Here is a 27,209-nt window from a genome sequence, read left to right as displayed (position 1 = left end):
TTATAAATAAATAAAAATGTGTCTGGTTCCATATATATATATATATATATATACACATACATATACACACATACATATACATATATATATATATATATATATATATATAGTGTCTGGTTCCACAGACAGGGAAGAGCCGCATGGATACCGGAAGTTTCGACCGTTCTACTTCCAGCGCCCTTTCCTCTTTGCCCTTTTGTTTCCACCGCGGGCCCCGCCCCTTTCGTGTGACGTCAAGCGTTTGTGGGTGGTTCCGTGCTCGAAAAGGGGGCGTGGCGTGGTAATAGGCGACGTCACGTGACTCGGCATGGAGGAGGCGGCGGCGACGGCCGAGGCCGAGGCGAGTAGCCTCCTGAGGAGTCGCGGCGGGCGTCGTCGTCGTCGTGGCCGTCTGTGGCGAGGAGAGGGTCGCTAATCGGGGCGAGGCTTGGGCCTAGGGGGCCATGGACTGAGGGCGGCGATGGGCAACAAGGAGTCCCGCATCGGCTTCCTCAGCTACGACGAGGCCTTGCGAAGAGGTGCGCCAGGGCACGGGGGCGGGGCTTTGTGGAGGAGGAGAAGGAGGAGGGGAGGCCGGTATGCAGATAAGGGGGAGGGGCCCGGTCCCTTACTCATCCCTGGTTGGGGGAGACGGGGGGTTATGCAAATGAGTGGGAGGGGTTATAGGGAGAGCGGAGGGGGCACTGTTTTTGCATGAGGAAAGGAGTTGGCTGTTGCATGCAAATGAAGGGGTGGGGCTAAACAGAGAAGGCGTTTCTGAGGAAGGCGGTGGGCTGTGCTAATGAGGTATGCAAATGAAGAGGCGGGGCTAGGGAGAATGGGTCCTTTTGCCTAAGGAAGGGGTTGGCTGTACTAACATGGCATGCAAATAGAGGGGCGGGGCTATAAAATGGGGGCGTGTCCTGTTTTCCAGAATGAAGGTGGTTGGCTGTATTAATAGGGCATGCAAATGAAGGGCGGGTCTATAAAATGAGGGCGTGTTCTTTTCCCAGAAGGAAGAGAGTTGGCTATAATAACAGTGTATGCAAATGAAGGGGCGGGGCTAAAGGGGCTACCTTTTGCACGGGACAGCGGTTGGTTGTACTAATTAGTATGCGGGTGAAGGGGCGGAGCTAGGGAGAACGGGTCCTTTTTACATAATGAATGTTGGCTATACTAACAGTGTATGCAAACGAAGGGGCGGGGCTGTGGAAAGAGCAGGGAGGGGTGGGGTTGCTTATGCTAACGCGGCATGCAAATGAGGAGGCGGGGCTAGATTCTCAAGGAGTTGCGCAGTTTAGGAGCCACCGCTGAGAAGGCTCTGTTCCGAATCCTCCCAAACGTGGGGCCAAGGGAAAGCTCTCCCCGCTAAAGGCCTTAACAGATTGGGTGCAATGAATAGGCGGCGTGTCTGTTTCAGCCATGGAAGTCAGTGGCCCGCAAGAGCGGCCTGGCGCCGAGTGCTTTTACCATGGCGCAATCCGGTCGCGTTTTGATCACAAAAGGGGAACCGAGACTAGGAAACGTCGACCTGCGGGTGTCTTTCGAGGCCAAGGCTGTGAGTCAGGAGACCAGGATTTGGAGGGGAAGGGTGGGGAGACGAGGAGGAAGTATACATTTGGCCAGGTTTGTAAACAGCAGTGGTTTGAGCGTTGGAGTACAACTCTGGGGACCAGGGTTCAAATCCCATGTTTCAAAACCTTGGGCATGTCACACTCTCTCAGCTTCATTGGAAGGCAATGGCAAGCCTCCTCTGAACCAACCAGGCCAAGAAAACCCCATGATAGCTTCGCTTTAGGGTCGCCGTAAAGCAGAAATAACTTGAACACATGCTCTTGGGCAAGTATGAACAGTTTACTAGGCAGCCTTTGCCAAACCGGGCGCTGTTTTTCGCTTTTTAAGGCTGCTTGGATACGTGTGGGCAAGCCGGCTAATATTAGCCTGTGAGATGTGATCTGTCGATTCGCTTCTACGGTTGAATTCGGCTCTTGGAGCTGCTTTAGGGAGCACAGTTACATAAAGAAGACGTGGAGCCAGCTGCTTTTATTCCAGCGCGACTCGGTCGGTTATCATGAATCAAAACACCTACTTTAACTAAAGGTTGCACTGAAAGACCTAGAGGGTTCTAGAGAGAATACTCTACTAGGCCTTTGTAGCTCCTCCAGCGCAGTTCGATGGTCAGTGTCTGTCGGACGTTGGCCACAGAGCTGCCCTGGAGGACCTAGAGATTCCTAGAGAAGATACTCTACTAGGCCTTTGTAGCTCCTCCAGTGCAGTTCTATGGTCAGTGTCTGTCGGACGTTGGCCACAGAGTTGCCCTGGAGGACCTAGAGATCCCTAGAATGGACACTCTACTAGGCCTTTGTAGCTCCTCCATTGCAGTCCTATGGTCAGTGTCTGTCGGACGTTGGCCACAGAGTTGCCCTGGAGGACCTAGAGATTCTGAGAGAGGATACTCTACTAGGCCTTTGTAGCTCCTCCAGTGCAGTTCTATGGTCAGTGTCTGTCGGACGTTGGCCACAGAGCTGCCCTGGAGGACCTAGAGATTCCTAGAGAAGATACTCTACTAGGCCTTTGTAGCTCCTCCATTGCAGTCCTATGGTCAGTGTCTGTCGGACGTTGGCCACAGAGTTGCCCTGGAGGACCTAGAGATTCCTACAGAGGATACTCTACTAGGCCTTTGTAGCTCCTCCAGTGCAGTTCTATGGTCAGTGTCTGTCGGACGTTGGCCACAGAGTTGCCCTGGAGGACCTAGAGATCCCTAGAATGGACACTCTACTAGGCCTTTGTAGTTCCTCCATTGCAGTCCTATGGTCAGTGTCTGTCGGACGTTGGCCACAGAGTTGCCCTGGAGGACCTAGAGATTCCTACAGAGGATACTCTACTAGGCCTTTGTAGCTCCTCCAGTGCAGTTCGATGGTCAGTGTCTGTTGGACGTTGACCACAGAGTTGCGCCGGAGGACCTAAAGATTCCTAGAGAGCTGTCTTCTCAGGTCAAAACATGGTGTTTTTGTTATTTGCGCATCTTCCATATCCACGGGGGTCTTGCGCCCCTAACCCTAGCCAATATGGAGGGTCAAGTGTACATGGAAGAACGTCTCACACACTGTTTTCTCAGACTGTTTTACCAGGCAGAGGCATACCTAGATATTGGGACTGCCCTTCCAAGAGAGCATTACCAGCGTAGTTGCCGAATCAAACAGCCAGTTGCGTACCCAGGTATCGGGACTGTCCTTCCAAGTGAGTATTGCTAGCAGAATTGCCAAACCAAACCCTCCTAAGAGAACTGGTCACACAAATTGGGATCCGTGCGAACCAAATCCACTGCGCAAACCAAATGCACCCTCTTCAGAAGTGTTTTGGTGAGCCCTCGTCCCCAGAGAGGCTTGTTTTTGACAGGTAGGGAGGGCTCAACAATTTGCCTGTTGACTTAGTGAAGCGTTGTGTATGTGTGTGTGTGTGTAAGTGGGTGAGCGAGTGAGAAAAAACAGTGCCGTTATCAAAACACTGCATCTGTTGTGATGCGCTCCACCCCACGGCAGTTGTGTAGGCCTTGCAGACGGCAGCGCATGTGCGCTGCAACAGAGCAAACCTATTGCTGCTGCTTGTCATGCCTTCGGCTTCCATGCAGAAACTTTCTGACTGTGGATCAGAACTGGGAAACCAGTGACTGTGTCTGTACTGCAGAAATAACCCAGTTTTGACGCCGCTTTAACTGCAGTGGCCCAGTATTGAGGAGTCCTATGTTGTGTGAGATAGTTAGCTTTCCGTGTCAAGAGAGCTTTGGTGCCACAGCAAACTAGATGTCCATAGTGCTGAGCCATGGAAATTAAAGTGGTGTCAAACTGGGTTATTTCCACAGTGCAGATCCAGGACGGTTCAGCATAATTGCAAACTCTCTTAATAGCCAAAAGGAAACCAGGTCTGTTCCCCTTTTTTCTCTTTAGCTCTTATCTGGCTGCTGCAGTGAGATCTTTTAAATGGGGAACGCTGTAGTTTTAATCTCCGTTATGACATTTGAAATGCATTTGAGCTGTTTTAAATGACCGGCTTTAACGGGGCGGCTTAGTTGAATGTTTAAAACCTCCTTTTCAGTACTCTAAATTAGTCTGGCTATATTGTATTTTGGATGGCCGCTTAGGTCTCGTCTATGATTCTTCGACTCGTGTCGTCTTCATTTGGAGTAGCAGCCCTTCCCATAAGAGATTATATGTGTTCCAAATGTCATTCATTTCACATTTGAAGCTGGCCACTTCGTGAGATGTACCTTGAAACGCATAGCCATGTTTCTGTCGCCCTGCAAAAATGGTATGCCAATAGTTAATGGCTAATGTGGAGTCGAAGGCTTTCGCGGCCGGCATCCATGGTTTTTTGTGGGGTTTTCGGACGATGCGACCATGTCCTAGAAGAGTTTATTCCCGACGTTTCGCCAGCAGCTGTGGCTGTGGCATCTTCAGAGTGAACGGCTACCTCTTGAGATATTTAAAAGGAGGTATGTATCACCGGAGAGTCCGGCTGACGTTTAGTACGGCAATAGTTGTCGAAACCGGTTGTCCACCTCTCTTCTGGCAAATGCCTCCTTTATCTTAATGCAAACATGGTTGAAATGGCTCTGTGATATTTGCAGTGCCTTTGGGGAAAACAAATGCTTTGTACGACTTCCTTCGTGTTTTGTTTTCGTTCGGAAAGGTCATTTACATAATGAGAATATGAAATCTTCTAGCGAAAGTGACCTAGCAATGCGGGGAAACCTTGACAAGCAATTCAAGAGGAGGGGGGGGGGGGAATCCAGTTTGTTCAGTTACAACGGCTTGGCTATTTCCAGCAGCTTTACTGGTCGGATAAACATATTCTAGTCCCCTTAATGGTAATGGAATAACCTGGATCTTAGTGGCTCATATATCACTTTTCTGGTTGTGTTTGCACAGAGATTTTTCCTGGGTGCTTTCATCCCTTCTTCCTTAATCTATACTGTATTATCTTGACGTCTTCATTTATGGGGCAGGAATTTGATGGCACACTTAAATGGTGCAAGGTGTGTTTGTTGGTGGGCAGGAAAGATGCTTCTCTTACTCTCCTTCCCATAGGTGTTTCATCTGCCATATTGAATTTACGTGTAGACGGGAACTAAGAAAGTTTTGGAGCCCCTGGCAGCGTGTTAACCCCCACTTTAAGGCTAAAAAAGGTAGGGCACCAAGCACCGATGAAAGGTGGAAGCAGAACGTATGGATATGTATGGATATATACTAGCAAATATATCCAGCTTTGCACAAGTGGTATATGCTTGATAGACGGTGGACTTGCAGCAAACGTCTGCCTAGACATGGCCTTGCTGTTGCTGTTGTTGTGTGCCCTAGAGTCATTTCTGACTTATGACACCCTTGTCATGGGGTTTACTTGGCAAGGTTTGTTCAGGTTTGCCATTGCCTTCCCCTGAGGCTGAGAGCATGTCACTTACCCAAAGTCACCCAATGCGTTTCATGTAGGGCATCGCACCCTCTTCTCTAGAGTCCTAGTCCAACACTGTGCTATGCTGACTCTGCCTTGGTACAGCCCTAAAATCCTGCCTTGGTTTGTCCGCTTTGTTCAAACGGTTGGGCTTCCTCAGAGTAGGGGGAAGCAAACAGTACTGTAACTCTGTCCCCTGTGTTTTCAAGCTGTAGTGACTATACCAGTGATGGCGAACCTATGGCACGCGTGCCAGAGGTGGCACTCAGAGCCCTCACATGTGGAGTTTGCCAGAGTTTGTTACTAGAAAGCCAGAGGGACATGGCACTTTGCAATAAATAAGTGGGTTTGTGGTTGCAGTTTGGGCACTCGGCCTCTAAAAGGTTCACCATCACTGGACTATACACTAGTTAGGAAAGTCCGCCAGCTAGTGAGTAAAGTTCTGTATGCAACCAATATGCGTCCTCCTCTTTTTCCTTAATGCTGTAGTTCCCAACCTTTTGTCCTCCAGGTATTTTGGACTTCACCTCCCAGAAGTCCCAGCCAGCTTGGCCAACACTCAAGAATTCTGGGAAGTGGAGTCCAGAACATCTGGAGGACCAAAGTTTGGGGACCACTGCCTTAGTAGTTTGGCATCACCTTATGACTGTCAGAAGAGATGGTTGAGAAGGATGTGTAGTCCCGCTTCGGTAACTCTCATACTACATAAGTATTTCTTCGGTCGTACAATCATTCCTTCCCTGTCGGTGCTTTACATTTAGGGGTATAGATTTTTAACAAGTACATGTATTAATTGCTAGGGATGCCATGGCCAGTTGCTGGTCTCTTTGGACATTGGTTCTTGGTTGGTAACCAGCCGAAGAAGCTCGGTTTGTTGGCATAGCCCTGTTTTAATCCTCGAGGAGAGAGAGCAGGTTAAGAGAAAAGGAAGGTGACAGAAGAGGTGAAGGGAATTACCCACCGAAGTTACAGTAAACCGGAAGAGAACTGTATTGTGCAAAAAGAAAAAAGGCGACAATGATTGCACATACACACATACAAGCATTTATGTATGTGTACGCATATCCAATGTAAACCCATTGAGTGACTTGGGCAGCTCTCAGCCTCAGGGGAAGGCAGTGGCAAACCTATGAACAAATGCTGCCCAGAAAACCCCAGGGATAGGGTCACCTTAGGATCACCATAAGTCGGAAACGACTTGAAGGCGCACAACAACAGATCTGTCTTTGATATGCGTCTTTGAAGGCAGCTTTGCAAACGCCCAGCCGGTTTTATTGGCAAGTCCTTGCAATGTCACAAGGCCACTGGAGTGGTGAGGTCTGGCAAGCTTGTTTGGCCAGAAAGCATCATTATTTGCCCTTGGCAGAATGAATGACTGTAAGGCGTGACTTCCCCTCTCTGGCCGTCGTATTTATTCCCATGTTTCTTCCTGTAAGGAAGTTGGGCCTTCAAATAAAGACAAAATGTAAGTTACTCAATATTGGCCTGCTGGGCAGAAAACCTTCAAATAGTATGTCAGGGATTTCACTTCCTTGGAGTGTACTTGAGGTTTCGTATTGGGTTTGCAACCTCCCCGGTCTGGTTCCGCTTCTGAATAAGGGAAAGTTTAATAAGGGAAGTTAAAATGACATTTTGCTGATGAGGTTTGTCCATGCCATCGTCTTTTATATTTCCATATGTCTATGCTTGTGAAACCTGAATGGTGCAGAAAGCTGGTCGGAAGAGAATCGGCTCATTTGAAATACGGTGCCGGAAGAGAGTTCTGCGGAGATTGAGGACCGACAAAACGACAAGTAGATGGATCCAGGAGCAAGTCAAGCCTGAACTCTCCCCCTAGAAACCAAGAGGATTAAACTGTCGTACTTTGGCCGTATCATGAGAACTCAGGACTCTTTAGAAAAGACAATAATGCTTGGTAAGGCAGTAAGAAGAGAAGGAGATTGTATTCCAGATGGATAGACTCCATCAGGGAAGCCGCTTTAGGAAGGAACGTACATACGCACCCACACACCTAACTGGATTTAGGTCACTTGTTTGGAAAGGGATAACCATTGAACACAACAGGACGTGAATCTGCATAATCCCATCCAAGCATCCAGGCCACCGTTTCTTTGGAGTCCTGCCCATTGTAGTTTGGGCATCTCATGCGAAGGCATGGCTCACTAGAAAGATCAACAGCGCTTAGGAAGGAAGAAGGCAATAGGAAAAGAGGAAGATTGCATTACAGGTGGATAGACTCCATCAAGGGAGCCACAAAAGGTTGCCCTGAGTTTGCAAGACCTGAGCAGGGCTGTTGGGAACAGAGGAACGTGGAGGGCTCTCATTCGTAGGGTTGCCATAAGTTGACATCTTGCTGTCATTGTGTAGCTTTCAAGTTGTTTCTGACTTACGGCGACCCTAAGGTGGCACTGTCATAGGGTTTTCTCGGCAAGATTTGTTCAGATGGGGTTTGCCTTTGCCTCCGTCTGAGGCTGAAAGAGTAGGACTTGCCTAAGGTCACCCATGGCCAACCCTGGTTTCCAGAGCCGTAGTCCACTTGTGAAAACCAGATTGACATTACCTGGCTTCTGGCTCCTGAGTCAACTTGATAGAGCCAAGATCCCAAATGAAAACCTCCAGGGATAATCGTATAACATTACTCTGTCTTACCTGTGGCTTATGGTTTTAGAAGTCAAGTACGTTCTGTACTTTCCATGATTCCTTTTCATAGAGGAAGCACTTTTAACTTGGTCTGTGCTTGCGGTGTTTTTAATCTAGAAATAGATGCTGTTTCTGTTATGCCGGACATTTTGTAAAAACGCCTGTACCGGGTCGGAGTTTATTTTTAAAGGTGCTTAATCTGAAAAGGGACTCATACAAATTCCCCCTTTGAAAATAAAATCCTTTGCTTGAGTATAAAGTGTCACCCCTTGTAGAAAATTTCTTTGGAAGAGGGGACTAAGCTTACTTTTGTAGGATTGTGGGTTGCAAAGGTACCGTCTTTTGCATTGCTACTTCTATTTGGTTGCTTTGCTGGAGAAGGAAGAGGAGGAGGTTCATAATAATAATGATAGTAATGATATGGATAATACTAATGGCAACCAACTTCCCAGAGGATCACCAGGGTAGTGGAAATCACTAGTAAAGCAAAAGTGTTTTTAAAGCTGCCATAGGTCTTGCGTGGCTTTTACGCGGGACTCTTTGCTTCCCAGCGTCTTTTGCATTGCAGGCTTTGACCGTTTTACAGCCTAGTTTGGAGGCCTGTCCTTGCAGGATCCGCAGACTGGAATGGGGCAACTGTCAAGTTGCATTTGTCATCCCAAAGCCAGCAAAAGTACATTTATAGCCTCAAGCCGCACCGGCAGGAAATCCTGGGACGGCCCGGTGGTGCCACACCTCATTGGGACATGCGTGGCCAAGCAATGTTGGAGCGCCTTCAAGGCTGCAGACGTTACAAAAGAGCAAGAAGGTACAAGCTAGGAGGGGCTGCAGCGGTTTGCTTTTGCCCGAGTCGACGGGAAGGGAAGGCTCTTTGGATTTAGTTAGACGCAAATGAAGAAGTCTGAGGATAAAGGGGATGAGTGCGTTGAGTCCCACTCCATGCTTGCTTCATTTCCTGCCTTCTCTCCTCTGTTTGCCTCCGTTTGCTTGTATGTGTCCTTTCCTCATCTTTAGTCTGCCTTTGCAAAGGCTTTTCTCTTTGTCCAAAGTGGAGACAAGCTGTGCCTGGGCCACGTTGCTAACTTTCTTCGCTTCTCTCAGTTGAAAGAGAAAGAAAAACAGAAAGGGGAACGTTTTGGATTCCCTCTGAAAATAGCAGCCAGAGAATTACTTTGAGTTTCCTGAGAATCCATAGATTTAGAAATCAGCGTTGCGGAGACATTCGCGCGGCTTCCTAAAAGTCTTTTAATAGCCCGCCCGCCCACGTACCTGTTGTTGTTGTCGTCGTGCGTGGCCGAAAAGGGAGAGAGAACCAGCTTCTGTAACCAAAAATTGGTTCCTGGTTGCCGTGAGCTCCTTCAAACACACCAAAGGCGGTTAGATTTGCGGCTGTTCGCATGGTACGGACGCGCATCGAATTGTCTGGATGCTTTTCGGAACCATCTTAGAAATGGATTTGGTTGTTACCGAACTTGCTTCTGCGGGATCAGTTGTGTTGTGAAGTTCAGGTGGAGGAACCTCTCAACACAACTGTCTGTTCTCACTAAATTTGAAAAGGGATGGGAATCATAGAAGCATAGATGAGTTGCAAGGGACTCCAAGGATCATCCAATGCAACCCGTTTTTACCATGCAGAAAGATGCTATCCAAGCACATCGAGCCTCTGTTTCAAAGCCTCCAAAGAAGGAATTATAGGCTCATAGGGTTGGAAGAAACCCCAAGGTTCATCCAATCTGTCACGCAGGAATATACCATCAACACACTCCCGGCAGATGTCCATCCAGCCTCAGTTGACAAACCTCCAAAGAAGGAGACTCTACCACTCTCCAAGGCGGCATCTTTCTTTTCCTGCATTTTGAACCCATTGCTCCGTGTCTTAATCTCCGGAGCAGCAGAAAACAAGCTCCCTCCTTCTTTGGTATGACATTCGTCTCTTGATTCTGGTTAAGAGGTAGGATTAAGTCCATTTCATTCATAGAACTGCTTCCCTTGGTTCTCTGTCTTGCAAACCTATTAACCCGGAAAATGCTGTAAAACTCAGTAACCTCTCTGCTCTTTGCCCCGGAGTCTCTCTCCACCAAAAGCTGTCTTGCTGATGTAAGTGGAATTCCCTTTAAAGTTTCCACTTCTGAGATTACGGAAGGAAAGTGAGTGTATAAAACATGGGCACCAGGAGGAAAGATGGCTGAAAAGCTGTGTGCGTTTGCTCCGCTGATCAGTGCTGGATTAATGGCGTTTTTAAATGTATTATTTGCATTAGAGCTTCCCTTTCTCCCAGTATCAGAGCAGCATACTTGGCTCTCCTCTTGCCCATTTCATCCTCACAACAGCCCTGTGAGGTTGGTAAGCAAATTTCTGGTTGTTTGGCACATGTTGAGGGAGAAATGAGTGGGGGTTTTCAGGGGGGGGTGAAATTTTGGGTGAGATTGGAATATCTTTCAGTACTTGTTTTCGTAAGCACAGTGAGGATACATATGTCAAGCGCCAATGTGGTGTAGTGGTTTGAATGTTGGACTTGGACTCCAGGAGACCAGGGTTCGGATCCCCGCTCAGCCAAGGAAACCCATTAGGTGATTTTGGGCTCAGCCTCCGAGGAAGGTAATGGCAAACACCTTTGGAATAGATCTGCCCCTCCCAAAAAACACAACTATAGGACTTTGGGAGACCGGGGTTCGGATCCGACCAAACTTCCTCTGAAAAAGTCTCGCCGAGAAAAACCCATGATAAAAACCCAGCTGAAAACTGAAATATGTAAAGGACAGTGTGCTTGTGCCAGTAGAGCAACAGTAATACTTAACATTTAAACCTCTCGACCTCTTTGTAGGTTGGTATTAGCTCCTTCTGTAGGTAAGTGGGGCTGGGAGATGAAAATAGCAGCAGGCTAAGGTCACTTAAGCCTATTGATGATCCCAGTTAGAGGTTGATGTTGATCATCTTGGCTTCCAGCGAGAGTTTCGGCTTCATCTGTTTGAAGACCCATTTGTTTGTCTCCTTGACAGTCCATGGTGCCCTCAGCACTCTTTTCCAGCAGCACATCATTGTCTTCTAATGATCTGTGTCTTCTCATGATGTGGCCAAAGTACGACACTCTCAACTTAGTCATTTTGGCTTCCAGGAAGAGGTCAGGCTTGATCTGTTCTAGGATCCTTGTGTTTGTCTTCTTGACCATCCATGGTGTCCTCAGTGCTCTTCTCCAGCACCACATCTCAAAGAGTTCCCTTCACCTTTCCTATCACCGTCTCCTAATGATCCATGTTTTCTCATGATGTGGCCAAAGCACGACACTCTCAACTTGGTCATCCTGGCTTCCAGGGAGACGTCTTGCTCAATCTGTTCTAGGACCCTTGTGTTGGTCTTCTTGACCATCCATGGTACACTCAGCACTCTTTTCCAGCATCACATCATTGGCTTCTAATGATCCATGTCTTCTCATGATGTGGCCAAAGTACGACACTCTCAACTTGGTCATCCTGGCTTCCAGGGAGACGTCTTGCTCAATCTGTTCTAGGACCCTTGTGTTGGTCTTCTTGACCATCCATGGTACCCTCAGCACTCTTTTCCAGCATCACATAATTGTCTTCTAATAATCCATGTTTTCTCATGATGTGGCCAAAGTACGACACTCTCAACTTGGTCATCCTGGCTTCCAGGGAGACGTCTTGCTCAATCTGTTCTAGGACCCTTGTGTTGGTCTTCTTGACCATCCATGGTACCCTCAGCACTCTTTTCCAGCATCACATAATTGTCTTCTAATAATCCATGTTTTCTCATGATGTGGCCAAAGTACGACACTCTCAACTTGGTCATCCTGGCTTCCAGGGAGACGTCTTGCTCAATCTGTTCTAGGACCCTTGTGTTGGTCTTCTTGACCATTCATGGTACCCTCCGCACTCTTTTCCAGCATCACATAATTGGCTTCTAATGATCCATGTCTTCTCATGATGTGGCCAAAGTATGACACTCTCAACTTGGTCATATTGGCTTCCAGGGAGACCTCCCTGTTCTAGGACCCTTGTGTTGGTCTTCTTGACCATCCATGGTATCCTCAGCACTCTTCTCAAATGAGTTGATTTTTCTTCCTATCCACTTTCTTCACTGTCCAGTTCTCGCGTCCGTATAGTGATACAGTGGCTCGGACAATTCCAACTTCAGTGCTCAGTTGTGTATCTTTACACTTTAGGATCTTGTCCAGTTCTTTCACAGTTGCCCTTCTCATTCTTAATCTTCTAATTTCTTGATTGCAGCCTCCGTTCTCACCCCACCATCCCCTTTTCCCTTGTGTCTTATATATTATTCAGATTGTAAGCCCGAGGGCAGGGAACTGCCTAATGAGTTATAAGCCAGTCTGGGAGCCTTTGCGGTTGAAAGGAGGGATGTAAATACTCTAAATACATGAATAGAGAAGGGAGCTCAGTATGGGGTGGGTGAAAGGAGAGAAGAAGATTGACTATCATGTACTAAAGGAAAACGGTAAGGCAGCTTCCTGCTCCTCTGTCTGGGCTGCTATCATGCTTTCTCTTACTTGGATAGAGAAGGATCTTTCCCATCCTCTGATGCATTATTAACTGGGGATGCTGGGACCTTCTGCATCCAAAGCCATGTCCTTGTACCACTTTGCTACTGTCTCATTTTAATAGAACAACAATAGCAATGACATCTTGACAAAATGCAGGCCTATGACTAAGCCGTCACATATTGTATGATTTTAATACCTTTGCCTCATGAAGAAGCCAGCGGAGCTTTGAAAGCTTGCGCCATCTGTTTTGTGCGTTTGGGTTGACCCAGTAAAGGTGTCGCTGTTTGGTGGGGTTTGGATGTTATTTAGTTAGTTGTCAATATAATGCTGGACCCTTCTCCCAAATCATTCTTATCTGTTAGGGTTGCATTTCCGGAAGTAGAATCATAGAATCACAGAATTGTAGAGTTGGAAGAGACCACAAGGACCATCCAGTCCAACCCCATTCTGCCATGCAGGAAATCTCAATCAAAGCATCCCTGACACACTGCAGTAGCTTTTCCCTTCCCGTTTCTTGGAAGATGGTTAAAATTCATGCTTTTTGCTTGCTTTAAAAATGTGAATGATACACTTTTTTGGTGTGCAGCGGCTCCCATCCTCTTGTATTTTGTCCCTTGTAGGTCCCTCGGACACTTATGGAAACGTTCAGAGAACTGTTGTGGCTTTTCGCAACTGCCACCAACGTGGAAAAGTGTCCTGTCCAAAGTAGTAATTCTTCCACATATAAGTAGGACAGACGTTCCTGGGGGCGAAGCGCTGAGCTGTTGATTACAGGGAAGATAATTTAGTCACCGGAGATTAATTTATGCCTTGCAAAATTGGTACCTAACCTGCAAAGCTTTAAAGCTTTAAATAACAGGATTGGGCTGCTCATTTGTTGGGGAATTTGAGATCATTTTAATTTTAATCATTCTGGCTAAGAATCAAGTGGGGGGATTGTTGGTGGGAAGGAAGCATTTCTTTTTATTCCACCTTCAAATGCCTGGAGAGGTTGGGTTGCAGCTTCATAGATGCCTAGTTTCAGAGTACAGCCATCCCTAAAGCGCTGCCTTGCTTTTGCTTTGGCGTTATGCACCTGGCCATATTTGCCAGCGCAATATTTACTTACTGGGCTTTGCCATTTTTGAACATGCAGAAAGTCTGATAGAAGCACAGAAGAAACGCCCAGCTGACCAGCTGGACTATTCACACCTTGCAAAAGAGGAGCAAGGAAAAGTGGGGATAGAGGAGGAAATGAAACAAAACCCACGAGAGAAAGAACCCAAAGGAAAGCTGAACATCACAGCCCAAATCCAAAGGGATCCCGAAAACGAATTGCCGGCTGCAAGGGAAAAATGAAATCAAACGTAGTTTTTCTGGATGCAGGGATATTCAGCAAACAAACCCAGCTTCTGTTGCTTCGCAGCCCTGTTTGCCAAAGTTAAACAAGGAGCAGCAGGCCCTGGAAGATTCCTCTGCAATGATAATAACAATAATGATAAAGTGTGCACCTTCTCTGAGAAAAGGCCAACGGTATAAAAAGGCGGAAGAAAACGAAGAGGAGCATTTACTGCAGCATGGAGAAATTTTCCCTTGTCCATCTATTCCAGGGATGGGCACCTATAGGTTTCCTCCATCCTTTGAATTCAAACTCCTTTGGCTTACGTTGCACTGCTCTTCCCTGCAGAAAAAGAAGGAAACTCCAGAAATTGTGTGGCTGCCATTGAGCACATTTGACCATGCTGAAGTGTGAGGTAGGAAGGTGCCCATCGGGATGCCAACCGAGACCTTCATGGTGGCAGCAAAACCACCTTGCGATTGGTCAAGGGGGCACGCTTGGTGCACCAGTTGCATCCGTACGCTTGTGCCAGCCCCATCCGTCACGCACCATCGTCTGGAAGGCTCATCGATCTTCGCCGGTTATTGTCGGCCGGCGATACTTTAGCATCGTGGTGATTCATAGTGAATTTTAGCTGAGGTGGCAGGCTTTGACTTCAACTTAATTAAGCGCCAGAAAGTACTTGAGCTCCGGGGTTCCCTAGAGAGCACCAAGGGAGTGGCACGGCGCTAATCTTTGCTTAAGCTGCTTTCTAAATGACTGCAAAGTTTGTGGTATGACGGTGGAAAAACGGGGAGAGAGATTGGCCTTGGAAGGTATGCAGATGAATAATAAAGGAGGAGATGTCTGAGATTACCAAGTCCCTCTTTCGTTGCAAAGGAGGTAGAGACCCAGCATGATGTAGTGGTTTAAAGGGTGAACTAGGACTCTGGGAGACCAGGGGTCAAATCTTGCTTGACCATGGAATCCCACTGTTGGACATCGCCTCATACAATGATGGTGTTGGAAGGGGTCCCATAAGCCACCAAGTCCTCCACCCCAACTCAGTATAGGACTTCCAGCTCAGGCAGTGGTTCCCAAACTTTGGTCTTCCACATGCTTTGGATTTCAAGCACCAAAAGTCAGGTTGGTCGTGAATTCTGGGTGTTGAAGCCCCAAACATCCCGAGGGCCAAAGTTTGGGGATCACTGAGTGAGAGCATCTTTAGCTGGGCTCTGTCCAGCCTCTTTCAGAAGACATCCAAGGAAAGACACCGCCACATCTTTAGGCAATTGGTTCCAGTGCCAAATAGCTCTCAGTGTCAAGACGTTCCTTCTCATGTTGAGTTGAAATCTGCTTTCCCATAGCTTAAAACCATTAGACTTGGCCCTACCCTTTGGGGAGCAGAATACAAGCTTGCACATCTATGGCAGCCCTTTGGAAGTTTTCCTTAGTCTTCTCTTGATCAGGCTGAACGTGCCCAACTCCTTCATCCTTCCCTGATTTGTTTTGTTCTCCATACCTCTTGTCCTTGTTGCCCTTCTCTGAACCTGTTCCAACTTGTCCGTTGTTGTGTGCCTTGAAGTTGTTTCTGATGGTGACCCTAAGGTGAACATATCACAGAGTTTTCTTGTCACAAAGAGAGTTTGCCATGTCCTTCCTCTGAGTCGGAGAGAGTGTAACTTGCCGAAAGACACCCAGTGGGTTTCATGTCTGAGCTGGGATTCGAACCCTGGTCTCCAGGGTTGTAGTCCAACATACAAACCACTACTCCATGCTGGTTGTATCACTATTCTTCCTATAATAAAGCGCAAGTCACGCTTGGCAAATCCTGCCAAGAAAATCCAATGGTTTGCCTTAGGGTTGCCATAAGTCGGAGGCAGCTTGAAGACACGCAACAACAACAACCAACCGAGCCCACAGCCGCCAAGCATAAACCTCCATCCTCTCCCTAAGGCCTTTCCACCTCCCATACCCATCTCGCTTTCCAAATAGACTTGCATTGGAGTACTTTCATGAGCTCTTATAGTGAACGAATCCTCAGCGGTCTGTTTGCCCGATGTTTTGCATCTGCAACCCTCGGGGACGCAGCAGAGAGGTAGAAGCGGGTTAAAAACTGGCTTTAAATCACAGCATGAAATCATGTGCGAAGGTACGCTTTGCAGTGCCGAACAAAATCAGTACCATTTTTGAATGCATAAACAAAAGCACCATACCTATTAAAATGCTGTCTGCGAGGAAATTTATGCCAGAAGGGGGTTGAATGCAAATCAAGTCCATATATATATCTATATATATCTCCAGATTCTGAATATAAATCAGCAGGAGGCTTCTGAACCAGGGAGGCAACAGAAATTGCCTGGTAATTTCCTCTCTAAAAGCAAAGAGATTGTTTCCTCTTTGGAATTTCCTCCACACCCAGGTCTCCTGTTTTAGGACAATGTAAGGTATCTAGAATATATTTTCTTTCTTTTAAAAAGGGCATTGAGGGAAAGGACCCCCCCCCCAAGAACCAATTTAGGTTCCGGAAAAGCTTTTGGAAGTCCCCTGCCTCCCCCCGAGTTCAACACAGATTTTGGTACAGGTTTGTATAAAATGCCCACTAAGGGCTCAGGAGGACCCCAAACATAGTGAGAATATCCCCATGCTCCCTAGAAAGCATTGGAGGCAAAAAAAGGTTTGATTTTTGTGTGTGTCGGAGTGAGTGCTTTAGGAGATGCAATCTTCCAAAGTCTCCGAAATGGTGGTAATGTGGTCCCTAGCCATCTTCAGTTGCGTCTCCATATCTTTAGGGTGTCGGAAACAGATCCTTCCCATCTCCTACTATCCAACCTCCCATTTTGAAAGTTCTGGAAATGCCAGGGATGAGACCTAGGACCCTCTCTGTGCCAACCATGGGTTCCACTCCACCCCTTCCTCATTTTAGCCCCACACTGAAAAGGTCCTGAAGGCATGATGAAAACTGTGAAGTTATGTGTGCCAGCCCCCCAGATCCAGTGTTTCTCTTCTCTTATTTGTGTTGGGCTGAAAGATTTCTAAATCAAAATAGCTGGTGTCACATATCTTTGTTTTTGAACTCACAGGCCTCAAGGCACCAAATCTAGTCTGATCTTAGAAGCTAAGCAGGGTCAGTCCTGTTTAGCACCTGCATGATGGTGCACCAGCAAATACCAAGTGCTGCAAGCTCTATTTCAAAGGAAGGAAGTGGCAAAGCCACTCTTGTCTAAGAAAAAGCCCTGTGGAATTCATGGGTTGCCATAAGTTGCCAGGTGACCTAATGGCACAGATGCACACTAGTTGTGCCTGACTAAGGCCTGTTACAGACTGCCAAAATAAAGCTGCTTTGGGTCTCTTTGGAGGTATGCTGTTTAAATGATGCATGCATCCTAAGGATCCGGAAGCTGCACCAAAGCTGCACTCCAGTGCTTAGGAATGCAGTGTGGCTTTGGCACAACCTCCAGACTCTTAGGACCCATGCATCATTTAAATAGCATACCTCCAAAGAGACCCGAAGCAGCTTTATTTTGGCAGTCTGTAACAGGCCTAAGGCAGATGTGGCCATGGGTGGGAGGGTGAGTGGCCAAGAAAGGAATGCTCCTCTCTTGTGTACAATCCACAATATGTATTTTTGAACCGAGGCAGACATTTGGATGCCTGCAACGCTGCCGGCCTTCTGGAAGCAAACCAACGTTAGTCAGTAGGCATGATCTTCAGAGTGCACTTGCTGGCAACAGATGGGCAAGCTGGGTATAGAGATTAGAGTTTGTCCCCGGGACTTGCGATTTTCCCACTGTGGGTCGGAAACAGTCTTGCAAAAGCAAGCAGTGTACCGATGTAAAGTCGAAGGTTTTCATGGCCGGCATCCATAGTTTTTTGTGGATTTTTCAGGCTATGTGGCCATGTTCTAGCAGAGTTTCTTTCTGACGTTTCGCCAGCATCTGTGGCTGGCATCTTCAGAGAATCTGAACCACAGATGCTGGCGAAACGTCAGAAAGAAACTCTGCTAGAACATGGCCACGTAGCCCGAAAAACCCACAAAAAACTTAGCAGTGTACCGTCTGAACTGCCATTTCCCCAACCTCAAGGGTGGCAGAATGAGAGACGCGGAAGACGGTTATGACAGGAGGAAGCTTGCATCTCCCCACCCGTGACAATATTTATGAAGCTTCAATTTTTAATTTGTTGTAAGAGGCTCAATCCAGGGAGCGGAAGACCTTCTCTGCCGCAATAGCTCAGGGGTGGGCAGCTAATTCAGCACTGAAGGTCAGTGTTTGGAAATGGACTACAAGCCGGAGGGGGATACATCTGAATTAATTTTGTTCTTACTTTCTTCCGAAATAGATGCAGCGTGCATATAATTTTCATAAATGTGCCTGATGCCTGGAGGCTTGTTGCTGGCTTGGATGCGTTTGCCTTTACATCCCTTGGTGTGCATTTAAAAAGACCTTCTGGTTCAGGATTGGAATCAGTGGGTGCTATCTTGGGATTGTGGTTGTGTCCCGGGGAAATCAGTGGGATGCAGTTCCCTTTGATTTCCATGGGGCTTGCTTCATATCAGTGGCTTCCGTTGAAAACCTTGTTGCCCACCCCTCCGCCTATCATAATGTTTTGTAACGCTAGGATATGTAACGCGATCTCCGATTGTAAATGTTCCCCTTCCCGGATTTCGTCGGCTGCTGCTTCCAAGAGTGGTAAGTCGGAAACACGGGAACCCACCTTACAAGGACTAGCATCTCTAGGTAAAAAGATGACAAGAAGAACCTCACCGTTCAAAAATAGTCAAAATAAGTACAATGTTGGATGGATCTATGATCTTGCACCGTAATGGAGAACTTCTTGGGATGGCATCTGAACCAGCCCTTCATTTAGAACATAGATGGGCAACTTTGGAAAGCTAGGTGGGCACCCCAGAGGGCTGCACCCCTAGCCAAAAAATGCTCCTTCTGGTGCATTTGAGGCCCTGGAGAGAGCTTTCATAATATCATAAGCTTTCAATATCCTGTCCCAACGACTTTAGCGAAGAAGGCAAGCCTGGGTAGTGTTGTTGTTTTTTCGCTGTGCAAGTTTCAGGACTACAATATATGTAACCTCCTTCTTTCTCTCTCTCTCTCTTCAATCCAGTTACAGACCTAGAACTGAAACGGTTGAAAGATGCCTTCAAGAGGACCTGCGGTCTCTCCTGTTACATGAGCCAGCAGTGCTTCGTCCGGGATGTACTTGGCGATGGAGTTCCTCCAAAGGTTGCAGAGGTAATTTAATGTTTTTTGCCCCCTGAGACATTGGCGGGTGCTAACTGACCGTCTTGCATGCAGCTCACTCCAGGAACAATGGCTCAATATCTATAGGTTTTCATTAGCCACAATATGGGAGTAACATCATGGCTGAATGAACTGACAGGCCGAGGTGGCTTTGTCCAAGGAATGGAGCGATGGACGTTGAGACAATATAGCAGACAGAACAGGGGAATGAAGATTAAAGAAGGCGGTGAGACAGCGAGGAGGAGGATAAGTGGAAATTAATGGTGGGAAATAGGATTAGCCAAACAGAGCAAGGAGAAAAACAGATGACTTTCAAAGGCTGCTTCCAGACAGTTAAAAGAACCTCTGGAAATGCCAGGTTTTGTTCCTGTACAAACTGATTTTATTTCTGATATCCAGGCGAGGTTTTGCATTTGTGTCACCAAATGTTCCAGCAAGGCTCAAACCTTTCGTAGACTCTCTCCAGTTGTGTGTTGACTCGAAAGCAAACTGCAAACCCTCATGGTTATAGAAGAGATTGAAGGAACAGGCGGTGTCTAACAAGGGCTCAGAAAATGGGAGACATTTGGTACTGTACAATTTTTTTAGAAAGCCATTTCAACCTGGAGGCCCTTGGTGATATATACGGCTATTGATTTTTCTGGTATGAATGATTAGGTACCTGCGCATCTCCCATTAAGTGAAGTCGGAATGGAGCGCAGCCTATTTATCTCAAATGAAATGGAATAATGATTTTTCCCCTCCTGTGTCTTGAAAAGCCATTATTGATAGATCTGCTTGCATCTCTTGCAGATGTTGTTGTGAAGATGTACTGTATAAGGAAAAAAGTATAAGTATGGGCGTCCACGCAGAGTTGGACACAGTGAGGGGCAGCATGTAATGTTCAGCTCCATGTTCAGTCTAGTGTCAGGCGTCTTGAAAAACAAATCAAGTTTCTAGACCTGTTGATTGAGAGGGACCAAGGATAGAGCATTTTGCCAAGGCCTCTGCTTTGAGAGGAGTTGAATGTGCCCATATAGAAATATGGCATAATGGCCCGCTATCAATAGAGGTTGACTTGGCAGGTGAGCCAAAGGGCAAAGCGTCATGCAGAGACGTAGCGGGCAACCTCCTACCTGCCTGGCTCTTACGAACCATTAGGGAAGTAGCTTCTCACAGCATCCAAGAGGCAAATAACCTGACAGTTACCGCTCCGAAAGGGATGCCGCAGCTTTACAGATGGGCGCACCCTTCCTTTCCCGGAACGTGGCAGCCACGTTGAATTGCAACGCAAGCAGATTTGTTTTAAGAGTCAGCTTTTTCTTCCTCGGTGCAGACAGATCTTAATAGATCTCCCGTAGAGCGGGAACGAATGCTCGGCTGCTTTTCAGAGCGCAAGGGACACCGTCTCCATGTTGAGGTGAGGCTGCAGATTGCTCCCATGCCAAGGTGGAATATGCAGGAGCGTATTCAAGCAACTGCAGCGGAAGCGGGAGACAACCCTATACAATGACATTCAAAATGACAACCCAGCAGCGTTGGGAACAAAAACAGGACTGGAAAGGAAGTATAGCATCCATATTGTGCTTGAGTAGCAAAACATGCACACTGCTCTTGAAGTATCCTCCAGCTGGGGGACGACACTCCATATGACATCCTTCCCCAACCTCATATTTTCCTAGATGGTTTGTACTCTGAACTCCACAAGTCCCATCCACTGTTGCCAATAATCAGCAGAGATGGGACTTGTATTTCAGAGCTTGGAAAAGTTACCTGTTAGGTTGCAACTCTCAGAATCCTATAGCACCATGCTGGCTGGGATATACTAGGCCTTGTCCATTTGTTGTTGTGTTCCTTCAAGTCAACACATCTACTTAGTTAACGGAGTTAAACCTGTATTCCTTGCTGAAAACAATAATCCCCCCCCATCCACCACGGCCAGGGATTCTGGGAGTGGAAGTCAAAAACATCTGGAAGGCCGATTGTAGAGAGCCCAGGTTGCCTAGATAACTCCAACTATAGGACAGCCTGTCAGTTGTATAAAAGAAATGTGGATGTGTGTGCACTGAAAAACCTAAAGCCAGGAACAAGAGGCATCCTGGTGCCTGATGTTTGTATTTGAGCACGTGGACATGTCTTGAAAGACTTCACTGTTTGCCGCTCACGGAGCCACATTGCTCCATCACAGGGACTGATGGCAATCACATTTCCACCACATGATCATTCCTTGCATTTTTCCCCATGCGTAGTCACAGCTAGCCAGTGGCTTGGGACGTCTCAACATCTTAAAAAACCCAAACCAAACCCCAAACACTGCGCTGTTCCTATCAGCCATGTTGTCACATTCTACAGATATTTGGAAATTTTTTTTGCTGCCACCAGATCAATTAATTCTGCGATTAATAAAAAAACCTTTCATACTAATATGTTCAGCCTAGAAATAGTTACTGTGCAGAACATGCTGTCTTCCATGCAAAACAACAATGAGTAAATTTGGCATGGAATAGTTCTCAAACTGGCGATTCTTCTCTCCCAGGATTCTTCTCATCAATTTCATGACGTTTGAGAAGCCCATTTTTTACACCTTTTTGGATTCACCCCACCCTCCACCCCTCCCTATGAGATATTCATGTGCGCCTGAAAACAGCTCCATTTCTGGTTTTTCCTTATGGAGAAGAAGGGTAGCCTGAGCTATTTTAAAAAACCAGGAAAGACAATTTCTACATCTTGGTCGCATGACTATCAGACCCATAAATAATCACCTAGCAGTTCAACCTGAACAGTAGCTGATAAGTAATATGATACCATATGTGTGTCTATTGAGGACAAATGAGTCATAATGCCTGGAAAGGGGGCAGCTCCTTCTCACCTGCCAGTTAAGAATGGGCACCGTGCCCTGACCAGGTAGTTGATGTTGTGGCCGACGTGGCATCCATGGAGGTGCTGCCAGGCTGCGGCATCTCTGGGTGTTGCTCCAGTGTTCGCTCAGACATTGTGAACCATCCCAAGTCACCCCCTTCAGACTGTGCCGCCAAGGATAACCAAGTATTTTTTCTGGTTGGCCCCATAAAATAAGAACCAAGCTACGTGTGATAAAGCATAACATTTGTGTGGCTTCACAAGCAGGATGTGGTTGTACTTGTCAAAACTCTGTGCAAAGATCTAGTCCAGGATTGGACAAACTATGGACTACAGGGTTGTTTTGGTGGCCCTCAAGAGCCATGAATATATATATATGGGAGACAGCGTGATGTAGTGGTTTGAGCAGTGGACTATCACTCTGCAGACCAGGATTTGAATACTGACTCAGCCACCTAAACCCATTGGGTTACCGTGGGTAAGTTACACTTTCTCCACCTCGGAGGATGTCAATGGCAAAACCCACTCTAAGAGTAGTCTGGGGTCATCTTAGGCAGCTGATGATCCTTCCTCCTATCTTCACTCTTCCAGTGTCCAAGCCTGCTCTTCTTATAATATTGTCTGCATACAGGTTGAACAGATGGCTGAAAAGGATGCAGCCTTGCCTGACTTCACTAGTATAGACTTACCTACCTTCATTATTACAGGTGTCAGTTCAGGAGGGCAAGAGTATAATCTTAAATTAAGAGTGCCGAAGCACAAAGATTTTGATTTTTCATTCCATTTTTTTGAACTTCCAGGTCATCTATTGCTCTTTTGGCGGCACGTCCAAAGGACTACATTTCAATAACCTGATAGTGGGCTTAGTCCTCCTGACAAGGGGTCGAGATGAGGAGAAAACGAAATGTAAGTACAATCGATATGCACATACATATGCATTGGAAGTATTTACACATCACTTTCCAGCACAGTAGGGTCCCTGAGGCCATGCACAACAGGTAAAAACATTGCAAAGAATGCATAGGCCTTTTACGGACTGCCAAAATAAAGCTGCTTCGGGTCTCTTTGGAGTTATGCTGTTTAAATGATGCATGCATCCTAAGAATCTGGAAGCTGCACCAAAGCTGCACTCCAATGCTTAGGAATGGAGTGTGGCTTTGGCGCAACCTCCGGACTTTTAGGACCCATGCATCATTTAAATAGCATACCTCCAAAGAGACCCGAAGCAGCTTTATTTTGGCAGTCTGTAACAGGCCATAGATAAAGACTTTTTTAAAAAACACATTAAAATACTCTTTGTTGTTTTGTCTTCAAGTCCTTTCTCACTCCTAGCAACCCTAAGGCAACTCTGTCACAGTGTTTTGTTGGGAAGATTAGTTCAGGTGGGGTTTGCCCTTGCCTTCCTCTGAGGCCAAGAGAGTGTGATTTGCCCATGGCTGAGCAGAGGTTTGAACCCTGATCTCCAGAGTCTGAACATGAAATTCATGTGTTTCACATACGCCTTATACACATAGCCTGAAGGTAATTGTATACATATTTTCAATAATGTTGTGCATGAAACAAAGTTTTTGTACACTGAACCATCAGAAAACAAAAGTGTCATGATCTCATGTGGGCAGTTTTGGATTTTGGAGTATTTCGGATATTCTGGATAAGGGAGACTCAGTCTGTAGGACATTTCAACTACATAGTTGCTCTTGCTAGCTGCTTAGTAAAGGACTTTGCAAAAGAGATAGGCTTATTCCCAGATGAAAGGCTGTATAAAGTAGTTGGCAGCAACTGATCTGTTACGCTGCTATGGTTTAAAGGTGTCCCGTTCTAACCAGTTGCTCATGTTCTTTTGCACCTAGACATTTTCAGCTTGTTCTCTGAATCTGGGAGCTATGTCGTCCGGGAAGAGATGGAGAGGATGCTTCATATGGTTGATGGGAAGGTCCCAGAGTCCCTCAAGCAGTGCTTCTCAGAGGTACGTCCTCCTTTTCTTTTGTACCGAAAGTGGGGGAGAGAGGATACCTTTTGGAAATGGCGTCTTCCTTCCAAGGCAGCTTACAATGGGAAAGCGAAATACATCAGCCACATTGCAATAAAGCAGTATCAAAATGTAATTTCTGTTCGATAGCTGGTGTCCATTATATGTAGGCAAAGATGTTTTGGAAGTCTGCATTTATTAAACGGAGAGCCTCAGAAGAGATTGAAGACTTAGTAGGACTATGCTGTCCTATGTTTGGGCTGCCAGGATTGCAGGGATGAAGAAGTGAGTCGAGTTTGGGAAGTTACTTTAAAAATTAATTCAATCCTATCACTCCTTATAGTATTGGGGAAAGAATGTGTTTATGCTGTTCATTATAGGGTTGAAAAAGAAGTGTGTTATTGTGATGTTAAAGACTGTTGGGTGTCTACTAGCCATAAGGAGAGGGAGCAGATTGAATGGTGGTACAGCTGGTCCTCCATAACCATGGATTTTTTAATCCATGGATTCAAAATATTCCCCCAAAATAATAAATTCCAATAAATTCCAAAAAGCAAACCTTGATGTTGCCATTTTATATGAAGGGCACCATTGTACTATGCCACTATATATCATGGGACTTGAACATCCATGGGTTTTGGTATCCATGAGGAATCCTGGAACCAAACCCCAGCAGTACCAGTTTGGGTCCTTTGTGAGGCTTTCAGATCCTCTTCTTCCCAAATCCACCACCCCTTTAACCTCGGAAAGGAGAGAATCCCCCCATCTTTTTCGACAGGGGACATGAAGACATCCGGAGCACCGCAGCTTGGATAGAAGCACAAAATCCTTGCATTCACAAGTTGTTGCCTTTTACTTGCCGGCTTAAAGGCTAGGTCTCATTAAAATTCTTCCCACTCACGGCAGTAGCGGAGAGTCCCTGGCAAGCCATTGAGACAAGAGTGAGCATTTTAATATCTTACACGCTGCCTGTTGCTCCCCGCGTAGCCTAAGCCTAATCGGCCGCCTTGTTGTTGTGAACGCCGATCGGGAGCGCTTTCACCTACGCAGCCAAATAGGCCATTAGGAGATGCTTTGGGAAGAACAGTTAGTGCCACTTTGCCGGCAGGGATTTTTTGGGGTTGTTGTTGTCGTCGTTCCCCCCACCGTATCTTTATTCACATCAGCAGGCTTGAAATGAGCAGATGATTGGAACGGTGCCTCTCTGTTTGTCGCTCAACATCTTGCAAAGAGCAGACTGCGAGTGCCGCATTCAGGCTTCCACTCCCCTGGATGTATTGATTCACTGGGAAGCTCAACAGGCAAAAAGGGCTGTTTGTGAAGGCTGCGATTCCCTAAGGATCTGGGGGAAACGCAGGCGGTGGCTCTGGCTGCAGAATCCTGCTTCCTTAGAACGGTGGCTTTGGTTTCATGTCTGGTGTTTCTAAACCTGCTTTCCAAGATGGTTTTCAAAGCTTGAAAATAAATGAACCATTAGCAAATCATTTTCAGTGAACACAGCCAGCGCTTGATAAAGATCAGGATATTGTGGATCAAAAGCTCAGGGGAGAGAAAACTGCCTCTCCCTGTTGTTTGAATGGGAATTTATTCCTAGTCCTCATTGCTACAAGAGTCTCCTAAGCTTTGACTCTGCATTCAGTCGCTGTACCTCCTCTTGAATATCTGGGACAAGGTTACCTGATACACAGGAATGCTGGCAGAATTTAGACTCATGGAACTGAAAAGGACCCACAAGGTCCATCCAATCCAGCCCCCTGCCACACATATCCATACAATCTCTGTTTAAAGTACACCAAAGATGGAGAGTCCACTGCTCTCCAAGGCAGTCTGTTCCATTAGGGAACGGCTCTTCCAGTAAAGAAGCTCATCCTAATGTTTCGGTGGAATCTCATTTCTTGCAATAGGAATCCATTCATTTGTGTTCTGATCTCTAAGGCAGAAGAAAACAAGCTGGCTCCATCTTATAGATGACAACCTTCCAGATATTTGTAGAAGGCTAAGTCTCTTTTTAGATGCCACCTCTCTTCTCCAAACTAAACATACCCACCTTCCTAGGCCAAACTTTAGTCGTCCAGATGTTTTGGACTTTGGCTCCCAGAATTCCTGACAGGTGGCCAGGCTGGCTGGGGCTTCTGGGAGTTGAAGTCCAAAACACTCGGAGGACCAGTACGCAAAGGGATCTTGAGTCACCTTTGAGACGAACTGAAAGACAGGACCTGGTAGCATGAGCTTTCGTAGACTCAGGATGAAAAACCTGTCCATTTGTGAACAAAATGGTGGTGCGTGCCTCTTTTGCCATGCATGGACTACATGGGACTTTTTGAATTCCCTTGCCTTCCCTGAGAGGAACCCCCTATTTTTTCAGATGGGGGACCGTGAGCCCCAGCCATGTAATGCATAATGAAAGAGGGATTAATTTGGAACAAAGCAAAGACGGGGACTGTTTGAACTCCAGCCCTGCTGTGAGATTAACCGCCGCGCAAAGAAACGCCTTTGAAAGAGTACCGCTCAGCGAGTCAATAAAAGTAATATCCAAGCGCCATTAATTCCGAGCTCGCAGAGCACCGTATTTACCAAAGGGTTCGTCGTGCCGCGCGCGCCGTTTTGCAAGCCCGCTGCTGAAGAATTTCTCCGGCGTAATCGATTCATACAGGCAGGTTGCTGATAGCAAGAATGATAAATAGGCCTGCAAGCATCCCTCTGGAGCACGAGTCGGTGGCGCGGAGCCCTCCTGATGGTTTTGGGCTGCAGTTCCCCTCATGCTTCACCATTGGTAATGCTGGCTTTGTGGCCTAACAGCATCTGGAAACCCTCCCGGCATGCTAGTTGCCATTGGTCTAGCCTCAGAGAGGGAGAAAAGGAATCAGTGGCAGGTGAGAGACCCTTCATTCATTGCATTTGCCACTTCTGTGCCCTCTGAGGAAGAGAAAAGCAGCCAGGCACAGCTTCATTGTGCCTTGGCCCATTGGCTAGTGAAAGAGCCTCTACCTGGATCCTTATTGCCATTGCTCAGGCCTTTGAGGGAGAAAAGAGCATCCATGCGCAGCTCTATCATGCCTTAGCTCCAGTGGCAGGTGAGCAGTCCTCTCTCCATGTTCCAGTCGCCATCGCTCTGTCCTCCAAGGGATAGAAGAACAGCCAGCATCTGCTGGACTTTATTCTTAGGACATCCTTACGAGATCGGTCAGTTTGAGAGAGAGTGACTGGCCTGGGATCCACCAGTGAATTTCAAGCCTTAGCGGGGACTTGAACCTGGATCTCCCA

At 46.8% G+C, this 27,209-nt stretch overlaps 1 protein-coding gene across 2 annotated transcripts in view; it reads left to right on the top strand.

Annotated features, from left to right (window-relative positions):
- Positions 1-302: 302 nt before the first annotated feature.
- Positions 303-27,209, top strand: part of USP32 (ubiquitin specific peptidase 32) — a 66,381-nt gene continuing 39,474 nt past the window's right edge. For both annotated transcript variants that reach the window (XM_089484418.1, XM_089484417.1), the window contains exons 1-4: positions 303-518; positions 19,002-19,129; positions 22,777-22,882; positions 23,827-23,942. In XM_089484418.1, the coding sequence (XP_089340544.1) occupies positions 461-518; positions 19,002-19,129; positions 22,777-22,882; positions 23,827-23,942 (408 nt within the window). In that variant the 5' untranslated portion in view covers positions 303-460. The remainder of the gene's footprint in view (positions 519-19,001; positions 19,130-22,776; positions 22,883-23,826; positions 23,943-27,209) is intronic.

This window comes from Sceloporus occidentalis, unplaced genomic scaffold, assembly GCF_023333645.1.
Source record: "Sceloporus occidentalis isolate IW3139 unplaced genomic scaffold, rSceOcc1.0.p SCAF_21, whole genome shotgun sequence".
NCBI lineage: Eukaryota > Metazoa > Chordata > Lepidosauria > Squamata > Phrynosomatidae > Sceloporus > Sceloporus occidentalis.
This window is presented reverse-complemented; position numbering and strand designations above follow the sequence as displayed.